This window comes from Phyllopteryx taeniolatus, chromosome 18 (genome assembly GCF_024500385.1).
Source record: "Phyllopteryx taeniolatus isolate TA_2022b chromosome 18, UOR_Ptae_1.2, whole genome shotgun sequence".
Taxonomy (NCBI): Eukaryota; Metazoa; Chordata; class Actinopteri; order Syngnathiformes; family Syngnathidae; genus Phyllopteryx; species Phyllopteryx taeniolatus.
Window position 1 is genome coordinate 8,194,824 of NC_084519.1, and position 14,619 is coordinate 8,209,442.

Here is a 14,619-nt window from a genome sequence, read left to right on the forward strand (position 1 = left end):
TTCCACGGCACAACAAGGAGACGCTCTAAAGCGGCCACGCCAACCTGAAGCAGCCGTCCACACACTGCCCCAAGTGGAGGAGTTCAAGTATCTTGGGGTCTTGTTCACGAGTGAGGGAAGAATGGAACGGGTGGTCGACAGGCGGATCGGTGCAGCGTCTGCAGTGATGCGGACTTTGTATCGATCCGTTGTGGTAAAGAAGGAGCTAAGCCGAAAGGCGAACCTCTCGATTTACCGGTCGATCTACGTTCCTACCCTCCCCTATGGTCACGAGCTGTAGGTCGTGACCGAAAGAACAAGATCCCGGATACAAGCGGCCAAAATGAGTTTCCTCCTCAGGGTGTCCGGGCTCTCCCTTAGAGATAGGGTGAGAAGCTCGGTCATCCGGGAGGATCTCAGAGTAGAGCCGCCGCTCCTCCACATTGAGAGGAGCCAGATGAGGTGGCTGGGGCATCTGATTCGGATGCCTCCCGGATGCCTCTCTGGTGAGGTGTTCCGGGCACGTCCCACCGGGAGGAGACCCCGGGGACGACCCAAGACACGCTGGAGAGACTACATCCTTCGGCTGGCCTGGGAATGCCTCGGGATCCCCCCGGAAGAGATGGATGAAGTGGCTGGGGAGAGGGAAGTCTGGGCGTCCCTGCTAAAGCTACTGCCCCCGCGACCGACCTCGGATAAGCGGTAGAAAATGGATGGATGGATGGATGGAAATCTGAACATGTAAAGAATGGGGCTATTTTTTGTTCTCAAAAGCAAAAAAATAAAATAAAAATGCTACTGATTTGGTGTGATACAGACTACAAGAGTGCAGCCATCTGTTTGATGTCAAAGTCAGATCAGGACACAGGTTGGAATGTAGCGTTCCGTGTGTAAGCACGCTCAAAAAGACATCAACAAGATTTTAACCTAAATGTGGGCCACAGAACCGGATGGACGAGCCCAGCCCCCTTGTCCCTCCTCCTTTCCACTGTATCAAGTTTCACATCATCTTCACATTTTTGTGTTGTTGTGCAGCTCCACACTTCATCGCTCCACAAATGGGAATACTCGACATCTTTCTTCAGTCCGGCGGCTGCTTCGCGTCCCTGCTGGCTGCTGCCTCCGTCCTGCTGCTGGTCTACGCGCTCTCATCCGCTTTGAGCTCACAAGAAACCGAAAACGAGCCTCCGGGCCCGAGACCGCTTCCTGTGCTAGGAAACCTCCTGCAGCTGGACCTCAAGCGACCCTACAACACCCTGGTGGAGGTCCATACCACTGCCTTTGCTCCTTGTGTTTATAAATAGCAGAGCTGGGGGAGTCCAGGCACATGACTGGACTCAAGTCAGACTTTAGCTGCCAATTCTAAAACTTGGCTAAAAGTTATGAAAGACGCGACTTGAATTTCTGAGACTTGACTCGACTTTGACTTGAACTACATAACCTGACAAGTCTTGCATGTTTACATTGATAAATTATTGTTTTTGTTTTTGAAAGACAAAAGTTGTTCTTTGTTTAGCATGCATGTACTTGGCAGCCCACCAAGGATTTCTTTTTTTTCTCCAAACAGAGGAGGTTTGCGAGATCACATATCACTTGCTTATAAATCCTGACATCCCTTCCCCAGAGATTGTCTTATGCCACGGGAAGGGTAGAGTACGGTCATTCACCGGCCACACCAACAACAACCGAGGCATTCTTTTGGCTTAAAGGTGATAAGTCTACAACAAACAACCCAAGTTATGACTTAATTGACTCGACTTGCTTGATATTTGGCACAGTAACTTAGGACTTGCTCGAAACTTGGAGGTCAAAACTTGAGACTTATTTATGGCTTAGACATGCACTACTCACAATAAGTTAGGGATACTACATACTTTACAGGTAGACTTCATTTGACCTGAAATTTTTGCAATGCTCATGTCCAAACTGTTCAGTGTTTCAATACTTTTTGAACAGCTTGCTAATAATTGTCCTGGATCAATTAGAATAGGGATTTAAACAGTGTGCTTCATCGTGCTGTTGACACATTGACATCATGAGACCAAGATGACAGCAGACAAATGATCAATAGTACCTCACCATCAACCAGGTTGTGGCCACTGAGTTTAGAGTGTCACAGAGTGCCATTAGCAGCTTGCAAGAGAGAGACTGGAAGAGTCACAGAAAGGAATAAAAGTGGATGTCTTGTCAAATTTTCATGGGTCAAACAGCTGTTGTGAATTTTGCCATTCATTTCCTTGTTGTCGAACTACATGTTGTACAAAAAGAACTGAAACATTGAACAGTTGGACATGTGCTTTCAAAAGTTTACAAAAGGACAAATTAAGTTCACTTTGCAAAGGTTATAGTTTTTGTGAAGTTTATGTGACTTACTCCCACCTCTGCGAAACACTGTAAAATGGACCTAACTTGATATTGAAGTACTAAGTATCCAAGTCCTCTACAGATGTCCAAGAAGTATGGGCCAGTGTTCACCGTCTACCTAGGCTCTAAGAAGGTGGTGGTTCTGGCTGGCTACAAGGCGGTAAAGGAAGCCCTGGTAAACCACGCTGAAGAGTTTGGAGACAGAGATGTCTTACGCATAGTGAAGCAGTACAACGACGGACACGGTGAGTCGGACGACATCATCTTCTCAAGAACAACTCATTGATGTTGCTTTCAACCCCGAGGCATCATATGGAGCAACGGGGACTCGTGGAAGGAGATGCGCCGCTTCGCTTTGACCAACCTGAGAGACTTTGGGATGGGAAAGAAGGCGTGTGAGGAAAAAATCATTGAGGAGTGCCAGCATGTCTTGGAAGTCTTTAGGAACTTCAGAGGTAAAGCTTTTTGTACAATTGTACACCACTACTACAAACTATCCAACCATCCTCTATCACAGCTAAACAAACAATGGACTGGACACCATTTAACAGCAGGGTTTATATAGAAAAACAATGAAATAGCTGCCATTCAATGACAGGCCACATATAGACAAACAATGGTCTGGTCGGTAGTCGGTGGTACATGGTCATATTGAAGAACTGCACCACATCTCGTACTGAGAGCTCTTCGTAATCTTTTAAGGTTGAGAAAACACAGTTATGTCACCAGAACCGGACAAGCTGCTTTAAAGCACATGGATAACATCCAAAATTCCCAAATGAGGATCTCAAAGCATAAAAGTAGGCATGTTTTTTTGTATTTTAGGCGACGCATTCGACACCACGGAGCCAATCAACTACGCCGTCTCCAACATCATCTGCTCCATCGTGTACGGGAACAGGTTCGACTACAAGGATCCCGAGTTCACCGCCATGGTGAATGGTATGAACCGGAAAATCCAACTGGCAGGCTCACCATCTGCCCAGGTAATGAAATTGAATCATTAGAATAGCTGGATATTTGACATGATTGTGTTACTGCTTATCCCAATTATACTGTAAGTTAAGTCATACGGCCTTCTGTACCATTCAGATCTTCTCCAGGCCATGGGAATGTATCTCCTGTGTTAAATTGGAGTTCACTGTAGTGCTCCTCACCCTCATACTAATCCGCATCACTGTGATGTGAATGCTTTCCCCTCAGGTATACAACTTGTTCCCATGGCTCGGCAAGAGGCTGCCACAGAACAAGGAATTCTTCAGACTGACAGTTGACTACGGGAGAAAGAATCTGGAGATATTTAGCCGACTGAGGGAAAGCCTCAATCCACTCATGTGCAGAAGCCTGGTGGACTCCTTCTTTGTCCGAAAGCAACACTTGGAGGTGCAAAGACAAAAGTGGTGCAGGTTCAAAAGAGACTAGTATAAATCCTCCAACAGTTGTTAAGTGGTTAAACTAAAGTAACTTTAAATGCCCCCAAAATTGTGCTGGTTGGAGTAAATCCCCTAAAAGTAGCAATATAAATGACCATATGGAGCATCTATAAAGAATTCACAGCTTCACGTTTTCACATGTACACAACATTCCATAATGATAAAATGTCATACTTATTTACAAAAATCTAAATAACATGTCCATTGGTATTGGCTGCACAGGCTTTGTTCAATACTTTTCTGATGCACATTTGGCAACAACAACAGCCTACGAGTCTTTTTGAATATGATGCCACAAGTCTTTGGTGAGTTTGGCCCTTCATTCTTTGCAGCACCTCTCAAGCTCCATCAGGCTGGATGCCGAGCATCATGACACAACCCTTTTCAGATATATTATCGAGATATTCAATTGGATTCTAGTTTGGGCTCTGACTATGTGGGCCACTCAAGGACATTCACAGAGTTATCCTGAAGCCACTCCTTTCACATCTTGGCTGTGTGCTTAGGGTCGATGAACTGTTGAAAGATGAACCTTTGTTCCAGTGTAATGTCAAGAGCACAGCGGAGCAGGTTTTCATCCTGGATGTTGCTGTACATTGCTGCGTTCTTCTTACCCTCAATCGTGACTAGTCTGAAAAAGGAGATTCTTCGAAACACGATGTCTGGCATTCACGCCAAAGACTTCAATATTTGTCTGATCGGACCAGAGAATTTTGTCTCTTGTGGTCTGAGAGTCCCTCAGATGTCTTTGGGTAAACTCCCAAATCCCTTTTGCTAAGGACTGGCATCCATCTGGCTACTTTACTGATTGGTGGATTGGAAGGTTCTTCTCTTTTTATAGAGGAATGCTGAAGCTCTGGCAGAGTGATTATCGGGATCTTGGTCACCGCTCTGACTGAGGCCATTCTCCTCTGATTGTGCAGTTCAGATGGGCGGCCAACTGTAGGAAAAGTCCCAATGGTTCCAAACTTCTAAAACAAGGATAAGTGTTTTTCGGTTTTTTTTTTGCAATCAGAAGGCCCGACACGTGTCTGTATTGTCAAATAAAGACTCAGGCGCCTGATGAGATTTAGGACTCATCTTCCTCGGTTTATTAACTAACATAACAGTACAAAAGAATATAATGAAGGTATGAGAAAAGTTCAAAAGTAAATGTATCGAGAGCAGAGTCTGCGGCTGGTTCGGCTCCAGGCGCAGACTGAAGATGGGTTTTTTTTACGTCCGCTTTTATCCTGCCTTATTTGCCTCCATGTGAGTGTCTTCCGGTGATGTCATCACATCCTGTGTGAGTAGAGGTCGCAACTGCTCACATTTGTTGACCTTTGTCCCTGCAGACAAACACATCCTGCCCAAAGACAGATACTCCGACCCCCACTGTCTTTTAAGACTTGATACGGTCTTCCCACTCCAATACAATGTTCATTTATCAATAAAACCACGTGACTGTCCCTGACTTGTCCCTGGTTTTTGAATATGGCTGTTCTACACTGAAGAAGTGAAGCCCTGTGAATTTTTAACTGGATGCACGGTATTGTGTAGCTTGTGATTCGGTTAAAGTCCCTATATAGTGTTGTCCATCGTGATGTTGACGGAGGGTCTTGTGGTGCGTTCAGGAGAGCGGGATCACCAACAGTCACTTTCATGATGAAAACCTGATGTGGACAGTTCAGAACCTTTTTGCCGCCGGCACCGACACCACGGCCGCCACGCTCAGGTGGGCTCTGCTCCTCATGGCCAAGTATCCTGACATCCAAGGTAGGACAAGAAGAAGCCCTGAAGTCGTATGAATGAGAACCTGAAGGCCTGCTTCCCTCCTGCAGAAAAGGTCCATGAGGAGCTGAGCAGAGTGATCGGGGATCGTCAGGTCCAGGTGGAGGACCGAAAGATCTTGCCCTTCACCGACGCCGTCATCCACGAGACGCAGAGGCTGGCCAACATCGCACCCATGGCCATCCCTCATCGGACCAGCCAGGACGTCGTCTTCCGGGGGTACTTTATCAAGAAGGTAAGATGGGGTACACTAAAACCTTCTCTTGGACTAGAACCTACTATGAGAACTAGAACCTTATCTCAGGACTACAACCTTCTCTTAAGATTAGTACATTCTCTCTAGGCTAACACCTTCCCTCGGGACTCGAACCCTCTCTCGGGACTAGAACCTTCTTTTTGACGAATAACTTCTCTCAAGACTAAAACCTTTCAGGACTAGCACCTTCACTTGGGAATAGAACATTGTCTCGTGACTGGTAACTTCGCTTGAGACTAAAATCTCTCGGGATCAGAACTTTCACTTGGGGGTAGTACCTTCTCTCAGGACTTATAAATAACCTCGGGACTAGAACCTTCTCTCGGGACATTGTTCTCAAAGGACGAGAACCTTCTCTCTGGATTAGTGATTACTTTTAGGACTAAAACCTCTTGGGGCAAGAGCCTTTTCCCCGGACTTCAACCTTCTCTTGGGACTAGAAACTTTTCTCATGACTACAACTTTCCCTTGGGACTAGTAACTTCTCTCGAGACTAAAACCTCTTTGGACTAGAACCTTCTCTTGGGACTAGAAATTTCTCTCAAGATTAGTATCTTCTCTCTGCACTCGTACCTTCTGTAGGAACCTGTAACTTCTCTATGGACTGGTACCTTCTCTCAAGATTAAAACCTTCTCTTGGGACTAGAACCTGAAATGAATATTGTTCTTCCGTGTGTGTGTGTGCGTGCGTGCCTGCATGTGCGTGTGTGCGCAGTACACCACCGTCTACGTCCTTCTCACGTCCGTCCTTCACGACGACAGCGAGTGGGAGAAGCCGCACTCCTTCCATCCCGACCACTTCCTGGACAAGGACGGGAAGTTTGTCAAGAACGATGCCTTCATGCCCTTCTCAGCAGGTGGGAAACCACACACGGATGCAGACACAGACAGACAGATCAGTGGATTGAGGGATAGATACTGTAGCTACACTGTAGGCCTGAGAGAGCTTTTTTTTACATTTACAGTGACGAGAAAAGATTTGAACTTGAGCATATCTTATACTTATCTTAGTCAAATGCCAGAAAAGGCTTGCTCACGGCAGCGCCATCTGCTGGTTGTGCTGTAGGTCGTAGGGCGTGTCTGGGAGAGAGTCTGGCCCGCATGGAGCTCTTCCTCTTCTTCGTCACGCTGCTGCAGCACTTCCACTTCAGACCTCCCCTGGGGGTCTCCGAGGACCAGCTGGACCTGACCCCACGTGTGGGCTTCACGATCAGCCCGACCAAACACATGCTGAGAGCGCTTGACGACATGTGAGCACACACTTTCAACTGAAGAAGAAGAAGGCCAAAAAGAAGATTTGCATTTATGAAAACAATTCAACGTGAAATAGAGAAATGTTACTATTTTAAACTAATGGGGCTCCAAACACAACAAAAGACCAAAACATAGAAACAGGTCATGGAGCAGATCATAATTAAAATTAAAATTAAAAGAAGACAAGAAGAATATAAACAGGAGGTGATGTCACATTTTGTTGATTGGTTATTACGCTCACACTGTGAGCAAATCAGAAACTTTGAATTTGGAGGGATTAGGCTGTGACTGACTTTTGAAATTCAAAAAAAAGTTGTCAATCAGCTAACTAGGCAAAATCCATTCCTGATTAACAGACTAAATTATGTTTTCAAGGTGCTTTATGGTGAAGTTTTGGTGACCTGTAACAGTGGTGTCAAACATACGGCCCACGGGCCAGGACCGGCCCGTCCGGAGGTCCAATCCAGCCCGTGGGGATGGAGAACACATTCAGTGCTATTTTTCAATAAAAGTAACTTTTGTCGCTAATTTTGTCCACTGGCAGGTGCAAATGACGTTGATGCACTTGTGAAGGACAACCAATGCCAAGTTTCAGGAGCACACTAATATAAAAACAGTGTTCCATGTTCATACTGAAAATAAATACCTCCTGTAGAAATATTATAAGACATTGAATATTACAAAATTTCAGTCAAAAGCTTCACTTCAAACGAGGTTGGTTTGTTGGAACTTTGTTTTTTGTTTTTTCCATGCACTGCCACCACTTAAATTTGTATGTAAACATTTACAAAGGATGCATAACTGGTGCACGCTCACTGATTCATAATACTGTTGAAATAATTTTTGGTTACAAATTTCAAACAAGATAATCATGAATAAATGTGAATATTTTCCAAAACTACTTGTAATTATTTGCACCAAAACAATGGGGAAAATTTTGAATCGCTGTTATTTATGGGTTTTTAAGCAACAAATATTGTTGAGATCTAATTGGGGTAAATGTGGCCCGCGAACTAAAATGAGTTCGACACGCCTGACCTATAATTTCACATTCCGCCCGCCCTGTTGTGGGTTGGGCTTGGGAGCGGTCAAGTGTTGGGACAGGAGGGGGCGGCACTCGACCTCACTCGACCTCCCAAGCATGGATGTTTCGGACGCGTTCTGCTCGCCGACCTGCAGCTCCGTGCTCGGCTCTCTGCTGGTGCTGCTCCTCGCCTACGTGGCCTGGTCGTCGGCTTCCGGCTCGCAGGAGTCCCGCCGGGATCCTCCGGGGCCCAGGCCGCTGCCCCTGCTCGGGAACCTGCTCCGTCTGAACCTGAACGGACCACACTGGACCCTCCTGGAGGTGAGCGGCGCCGTGCGCGCCCACGGACAACTGTTACGCGCTTTGGAATCCGGAAGTACCAGTTGTCGCTGTTTTTTTTTTTTTTTTAATTTAATAAATGCTGTTCGAACGTGTAGTGACGAGTGAGTAGGGTTTGAGTGAATGATTCCGAACGCATTTACTCTATTTGGGATCATTCACTCATTCCCTACTCCCCAGTCACTATTTTAGGATTTTTGTGTGTGTGTGTACTTTATATTGAACATGGGACTAGCATTATTATTTTTTTTTAAATATATATTTTATTTTGAACCCCAACTTACTCTGACTAGAACCGACTTCATTCGCTTCGTGTGGCCGACCTGGACCGCCTAATTTGTGCACTTTTGGACTCTAGCTTCAATTCCACCCTTTTGGTGCCTTTCCAACGCCACAAAGGTTAAAAATTAGCAATAACGACACACCAAAGCGCAGTAATCTGCAATACAAGCAATACTTCCAGAAAAGTACATAGCATCATTTGCACAAACACATAAGGCGATACTGGATTATTTGTACATTTAATGATGTTTGCAGATATGTACACATTGTGTAAGTGGTTGGCACGTCTGCATTACAGTCGAGAGGTTCGGGGTTCGAATCTCGGTTTGACTTTGCATGTTCTTTCATATACCAAAAACAGCCTCATAGAAGACTATCGGTCCATTATTTGCCTATTGATAGTCTTCCAATCACATGATCGGTATTTGTTTGAATTCTATGTTCCGAGGTCCAGATCGGGAGGATAACCTAGACTTGAAACAGAAAGACTAGCAGACTGACTCGTGTTTTTTCATTTGTTAGTTTTTTTTTCTGTATAACCCTATCCATTCTCCTTAGATGTGGGCTAAAAAGTTGATAGTGTATAACGAAACTGGACACAGTGGCAAAGACACGACACAATGACAAAGTGGCCATCATAAACAACTACGATCCCGACACAATTCAAATATCTCTCACAGTGTCTGCGAAGCGGAAAAAAAAACTAGACTGTTTCCCTTAATGACCCAGAATAGTTGAGATGTTTGCTTACTGGTGTTAAAACATTTACTTTGTCTAACATTAGCTACAAGGTTAGATAGTGGTTAGACCTGTGGAAGTCAGCAGAATCCTACATTTCTTATGTGTATATATGTTTAATATAATACCACAACAACAATCAACCAATAGCAAATGTAAGCTTTATATTTTACAAATCAGTGTTACTTAAGAGGACTGGAGTAAAACATAAAAAATTGAGATACAGTATGTACTATATGTACAGTATATAACATGCATTTTCTAACATTACAAAGTGTTAAAGTTTACCTTTGTTGAAGTGTTCAGAGCAAACACAGACGTATGAACCAGTTATCTGGTTGGAGTGAGATTAGCTCCGCTGATTTGTGAAAAGCCACAGTCTCCATCTTTTCCATGACAAATGTTCAATCATCTCACCCTGATTCCAAATTGGATATATACAGTGAAATGAGACTGTCTCTCTCACCAGCTAAACACTGCACAGTAATTGACCAATTTTTTGACATTGGATCTCTTCAAACACTAAATAAGCACTGGAACAAAACAATGCATAAACCTCTAGCATGGCAGCCCAGCCATAAGCATTTCCAGAGGTGGGTGATGTCATGGGAAAGCTATATTATCGGCCGGCCAGTCAATTGTTTGCGTTGTTGTTGTTGTTTCTTAATTGTGATGTGTACTTTTAATTTGAAATCCCACCTGCCTGGTTCAAGATGTCCAAAAAGTACGGCCCAGTGTTCACCTTCCACATGGGGCCCAAAAAGGTGGTGGTTCTGGCCGGCTACAAGGCTGTGAAGGAGGCCCTGGTCCAGCACGGGGAAGAGTTTGGAGAACGAGATCCTCTGAACACTGTCAAGGAGTCCAAGCTGGAGCATGGTGATCATACACGCTGCAATCATGAAATGTACCCAAGCACAGGAAGTGAATTACATTGTGTCGCTCACCGAAGGCGTCCTATGGACCAACGGAGATTCGTGGAAGGAGATGCGTCGCTTCGCTTTGAGCAACCTGAGGGACTTTGGGATGGGAAAGAAGGCTTGCGAGGACAAGATCATCGAGGAATGTCAACACCTCTTGGAAGTCTTCAGGAACTTCAGAGGTGATGCACAACTGTGACAGTGGACAACACAACCATTGGTAACAATCAAGAACCGGTTATCGTTTCAGGTGAAGCGTTTGACAACCACCAGCCGATGAACTACGCCGTGTCCAACATCATCTGCTCGCTGGTGTTCGGCAGTAGGTTCCAGTACGATGACCCCGCCTTCACAGCTATGGTGCAGCGCAGCAGCAGGAGCGTTCAGATTGTGGGCGGTCCATCCCTGCAGGTGGATAGAACATTAATTGACCAAGACGTGAATAATTTCAATACAAAGTTTGTAAATCATCCCTAAATAGTAAACCCCCACAATTTAAAGGGGATCGGGATAGAGCCCTGCCACAAACTGCAAAAAAACCACACACAAAAAACAAAGTAATTGACGCCCCCTGAGACACACCCTTGGGTGCCTGTGAGATGTGTGTGAAAATGTTCTCTTCACCAGTTGTACAACATGTTCCCCTGGCTCGGCAAGTGGTTCTCCTCGGCGAGAGAGGAGCTCCGCAGTCTGGGGCTGGCCAACCGCAAGCAGGCCACGGAACTGATCCAGCATCTGAAGGAGACTCTCAACCCGCAGAGCAGCCGAGGCTTCGTGGACGCCTTCCTCATCCGGCAGCAGCGCCAGGAGGTCGCGCAACACACCGCCACCTGTTGAAGTTTCATATCAAACTTAACAGAAAAAGAGAATTGTACATTGTGCTTTTAAATTAACCACAAAACTTTGCCTTAGGTATTTCCATTAACGCAATGCAAAATGGCATAGACAGTCCAACGAAACTTGAAACAAGAGTTATGCTTTAAGCAACAGATGTTTGAACATAAACTGTGTTGCAGTACATGTACACAGACAATATGACAATTCTCACGGGCATATACTCTTTATCCTCTGCGAAGACCAACTATTACTCCAGTTTACTCAATCATTTAATTGTGTAATTCTTTGTTTGTGTCTGTATTATACTGCCCCCTGGTGGCCAAGGCGCACACACCAAAAAGAGCCACACAACGTGGGGCTGGAACGCATTAATGGCATTTCCAAAGAGGTTTAAGATGGGTGTTTTGAGTTAAGAGCGTGGCCACACAACTGATTAAGCTTATAAGTTAAGGCATAGCTATTGGGTAGTGAGTCGTGAGTGAATGATTGGCAGCAAAGCAAAATTTATGGCTTTCCTCGCTGCGCAGGAGTCCGGGGACGTGGGTCACTTCCACAATCCGAATCTTCTGATGACCGTCTCCAACCTGTTCGTTGCCGGCACAGAAACCACCTCCACCACGCTCAGATGGGCGCTCCTCTTCATGGCCAAGTACCCACACATACAAGGTGACCAAACCAGGCGTTTTCCAAGTCTAAAATTGAAATGTGAAAAATCTTTTTTGATTGTAAAAAAAAAAAAAAAAAAAAAAAAAAAGCAACAAAATAATCTGTTACTTTTCATTTTTGATCGCAATTTGAAAATAGAAAGAACAAACGATTACCGATGAGCAAATATAGTCTAGTTGGCTGCCAAGTTAAACTTAGTTAATGTGAATGCTCAGAGAAGGTCCATGAGGAGCTGAATCGGGTGATCGGAGATCATCAGGTCCAGGTGGAGGACCGCAAGAATTTGCCCTTCACCGACGCGGTCATCCACGAGACGCAGAGGCTGGGCGACATCGTTCCCATGGCGCTCCCTCACCGGACCAGCCAGGACGTCACCTTCCGGGGATACTTCATCAAAAAGGTCAGCAAACTGGAAAATGCTATGGTGGCAAACGTACTCAGACTCTGAACTTGCTCTCTGTAAAGTGAAAATAAAGTCTCATAAAGTTGACACACCACAGAGGAGAGTGTTATTAACAAACCTCCCAAATTAGAGTGATAAAAAAACAAAATCAAGTATATAAAATGAGGCTTTAAAATAATGAAAAAAAAAAAAAGAGCCATTCTCTCCGCTCTCAAACGCAGTGGGCGTGTCCACTGAATGCACTGAAACCATGCCCTGCTCAACTTTTAACTGTCAATCACATACCACTACTTTCCATCCATCCATTTTCTGAGCCGCTTCTCCTCACTAGGGTCGCGGGCGTGCTGGAGCCTGTCCCAGCTGTCATCGGGCAGGTTAGGGTGTAAAAGTAAAAAAATGGTCCGAAAAATAAATACTCAAAGTAGGGCTACCTGAAAAATCTACTGAAGTACAGTAACCAGTAAGTATTTGTCGTCAGTTACTTCCCACCACTGCTAAAATGCTTTTTTTTTTTTTTGTCCCCACTTAAGGGCACGACAGTGCACCCTCTGCTGACGTCCGTCCTCCGGGACGAGAGCGAGTGGGAGAAGCCGGGTTCCTTCTATCCTGAACACTTCCTGGACAAGGAGGGCAAGTTCATCAGGCCCGACGCCTTCATGCCCTTCTCAGCGGGTAAGACAAACAACATGAGACGTTCAACACATTTTCTCGTCGCTTAGTGAATTGGTTGGTTGTTTATTTAGTTAGTTGTTTGATTAATTATTTCATCTGGTAGTTGTCTGATTTAGTTTGGTTAGTTTCTTAGTGTTTTTTTTAGTTAATTTGTTTACTTATTTAGTCAGTTAGTTGTTTGCTTAGGCATTAGTTGGTTGTTGGATTAGGGTTACTCAAGAAGCTGCCGTAGGCCACAACTCACACCCAGATGCTCGCACTGAACCAGCCTGATGTCACTCACTAGGCCACGCCACTTAAAAGGAACACATCCAACGCACAAATACTGATATACAAGTAAATTGAATTATGAGCTTGGGCATGGAATGCATTACATTTATGGTACCACTGTATTTACAAAAAATTAAAATCAAATAAAATCCTTTGCTGACAGCAGCACCATCTGCTGGTTGTATTGCAGGTCGTAGGATTTGTCTGGGAGAGAGTCTGGCCCGCATGGAGCTCTTCATCTTCTTCGTCACGCTGCTGCAGCACTTTCGCTTCAGACCTCCCCCAGGGGTCTCAGAGGACCAGCTGGACCTAACCCCGCGTGCGGGCGTCACGCTCAGCCCGACTGAACACAAGCTTTGCGCTGTCTCCGTTAGCAGACAAGCAGGCTAACAAGTTAATGCCTTGCGCTTTTTTTTTTTTTTGGCAATCATCTCAACTGATAATTATTAAACAAGTCACGCACATTTATTTTTTCATGACTCTTTGCACAAATGCGTAAATGCAAAGTAGGTGCTGATTGTATATAATGTAATACTAGAGTTTAAATTGTTTGACATTCTTGATGAATAAAGATTGTGTGCATTTCAATGGGCCACAACAATTTGCTGACAATAAGGACTGCCTAAAAATTTAAAATCAATAACTTTTTATCAATAGGACTTAGCTGTTTCAGCATGGGAGGCATTTACCCATATAAAACCAAGGTGGCAAAAAAGCTAAATTAGATTTTTTTTTTTTTTTTAAGTGTCTTTCCAGTTATTGATAAATTTATGAAAATGTTTTGACAAAAGAGACCCCTTTTTTCCCCCTCAAGGGTAAGCACTTATTTAGAGAGATTTAAATAAAATACAGTATATACACAGTGATCTATTTTTTAAATCTACACACCCATGTTCAAATGCCAGGTTTTTGTAATATATATAAAAAAAGTAAGAAATTTCAAAACTTTTTTCCACTATTAATGTGACCCATAGCCTGTTCAACTCAATTTTTTTTGTTTCATCTTTTTGAGAGAGGAGGTCAAAATAAACATGGTCGCAGAAGTGTGCACAGCATCTTATAACGGGATGTGGCTGTGTTCAGGATGAACCTATCACATTCAAACTCACGTTAAATGGGAGTCAGCGCACACCTGACACCATTTTAATGGTCTCTAATCAACCACAAATAAAGTTGAGTTCTAGTTTGCTTTTCCTGACTTTTTTTGCTTACTTTGCTATAGTTAAAAAGGTACAGTACTTAATTCCAGTTAGTTACTAAGTAACATATTTTGTTAGTTACAAACTGAAAAGGTTCAGAATTAATCAATCGTCAGCGCACACCTGACACCATTGAAAGTGCTTCTGATTAACCACAAATAAAGTTCAGTTGTTCTAAAAACAATTTTTTTTTTTTAAATGACTATTTTACGGCCA

General features: G+C 44.2%; 1 protein-coding gene across 1 annotated transcript; it reads left to right on the forward strand.

Annotated features, from left to right (window-relative positions):
• Positions 1–966: 966 nt before the first annotated feature.
• Positions 967–13,792, forward strand: LOC133468697 (uncharacterized). Its single transcript, XM_061754903.1, has 18 exons — positions 967–1,244; positions 2,426–2,588; positions 2,649–2,798; positions 3,169–3,329; positions 3,547–3,726; positions 5,390–5,531; positions 5,597–5,781; positions 6,518–6,659; positions 6,869–7,052; positions 7,894–8,401; positions 10,153–10,315; positions 10,389–10,538; positions 10,607–10,767; positions 10,984–11,166; positions 11,721–11,859; positions 12,075–12,259; positions 12,793–12,934; positions 13,395–13,792. The coding sequence occupies exons 1-18, from the start codon at positions 1,038–1,040 to the stop codon at positions 13,592–13,594; spliced, it is 3,345 nt and encodes a 1,114-aa protein (XP_061610887.1). The 5' UTR covers positions 967–1,037; the 3' UTR covers positions 13,595–13,792.
• The last annotated feature ends 827 nt before the right edge of the window (positions 13,793–14,619 follow it).

Bases quoted from the DNA above. Each gene is read 5' to 3' on its own strand.
- LOC133468697 (XM_061754903.1), top strand. From the start codon at position 1,038: ATGGGAATACTCGACATCTTTCTTCAGTCCGGCGGCTGCTTCGCGTCC. The intron at 1,245-2,425 runs GTCCATACCACT...AGTCCTCTACAG, and splicing joins CCTACAACACCCTGGTGGAG to ATGTCCAAGAAGTATGGGCC. The intron at 5,782-6,517 runs GTAAGATGGGGT...GTGTGTGCGCAG, and splicing joins GGGGGTACTTTATCAAGAAG to TACACCACCGTCTACGTCCT.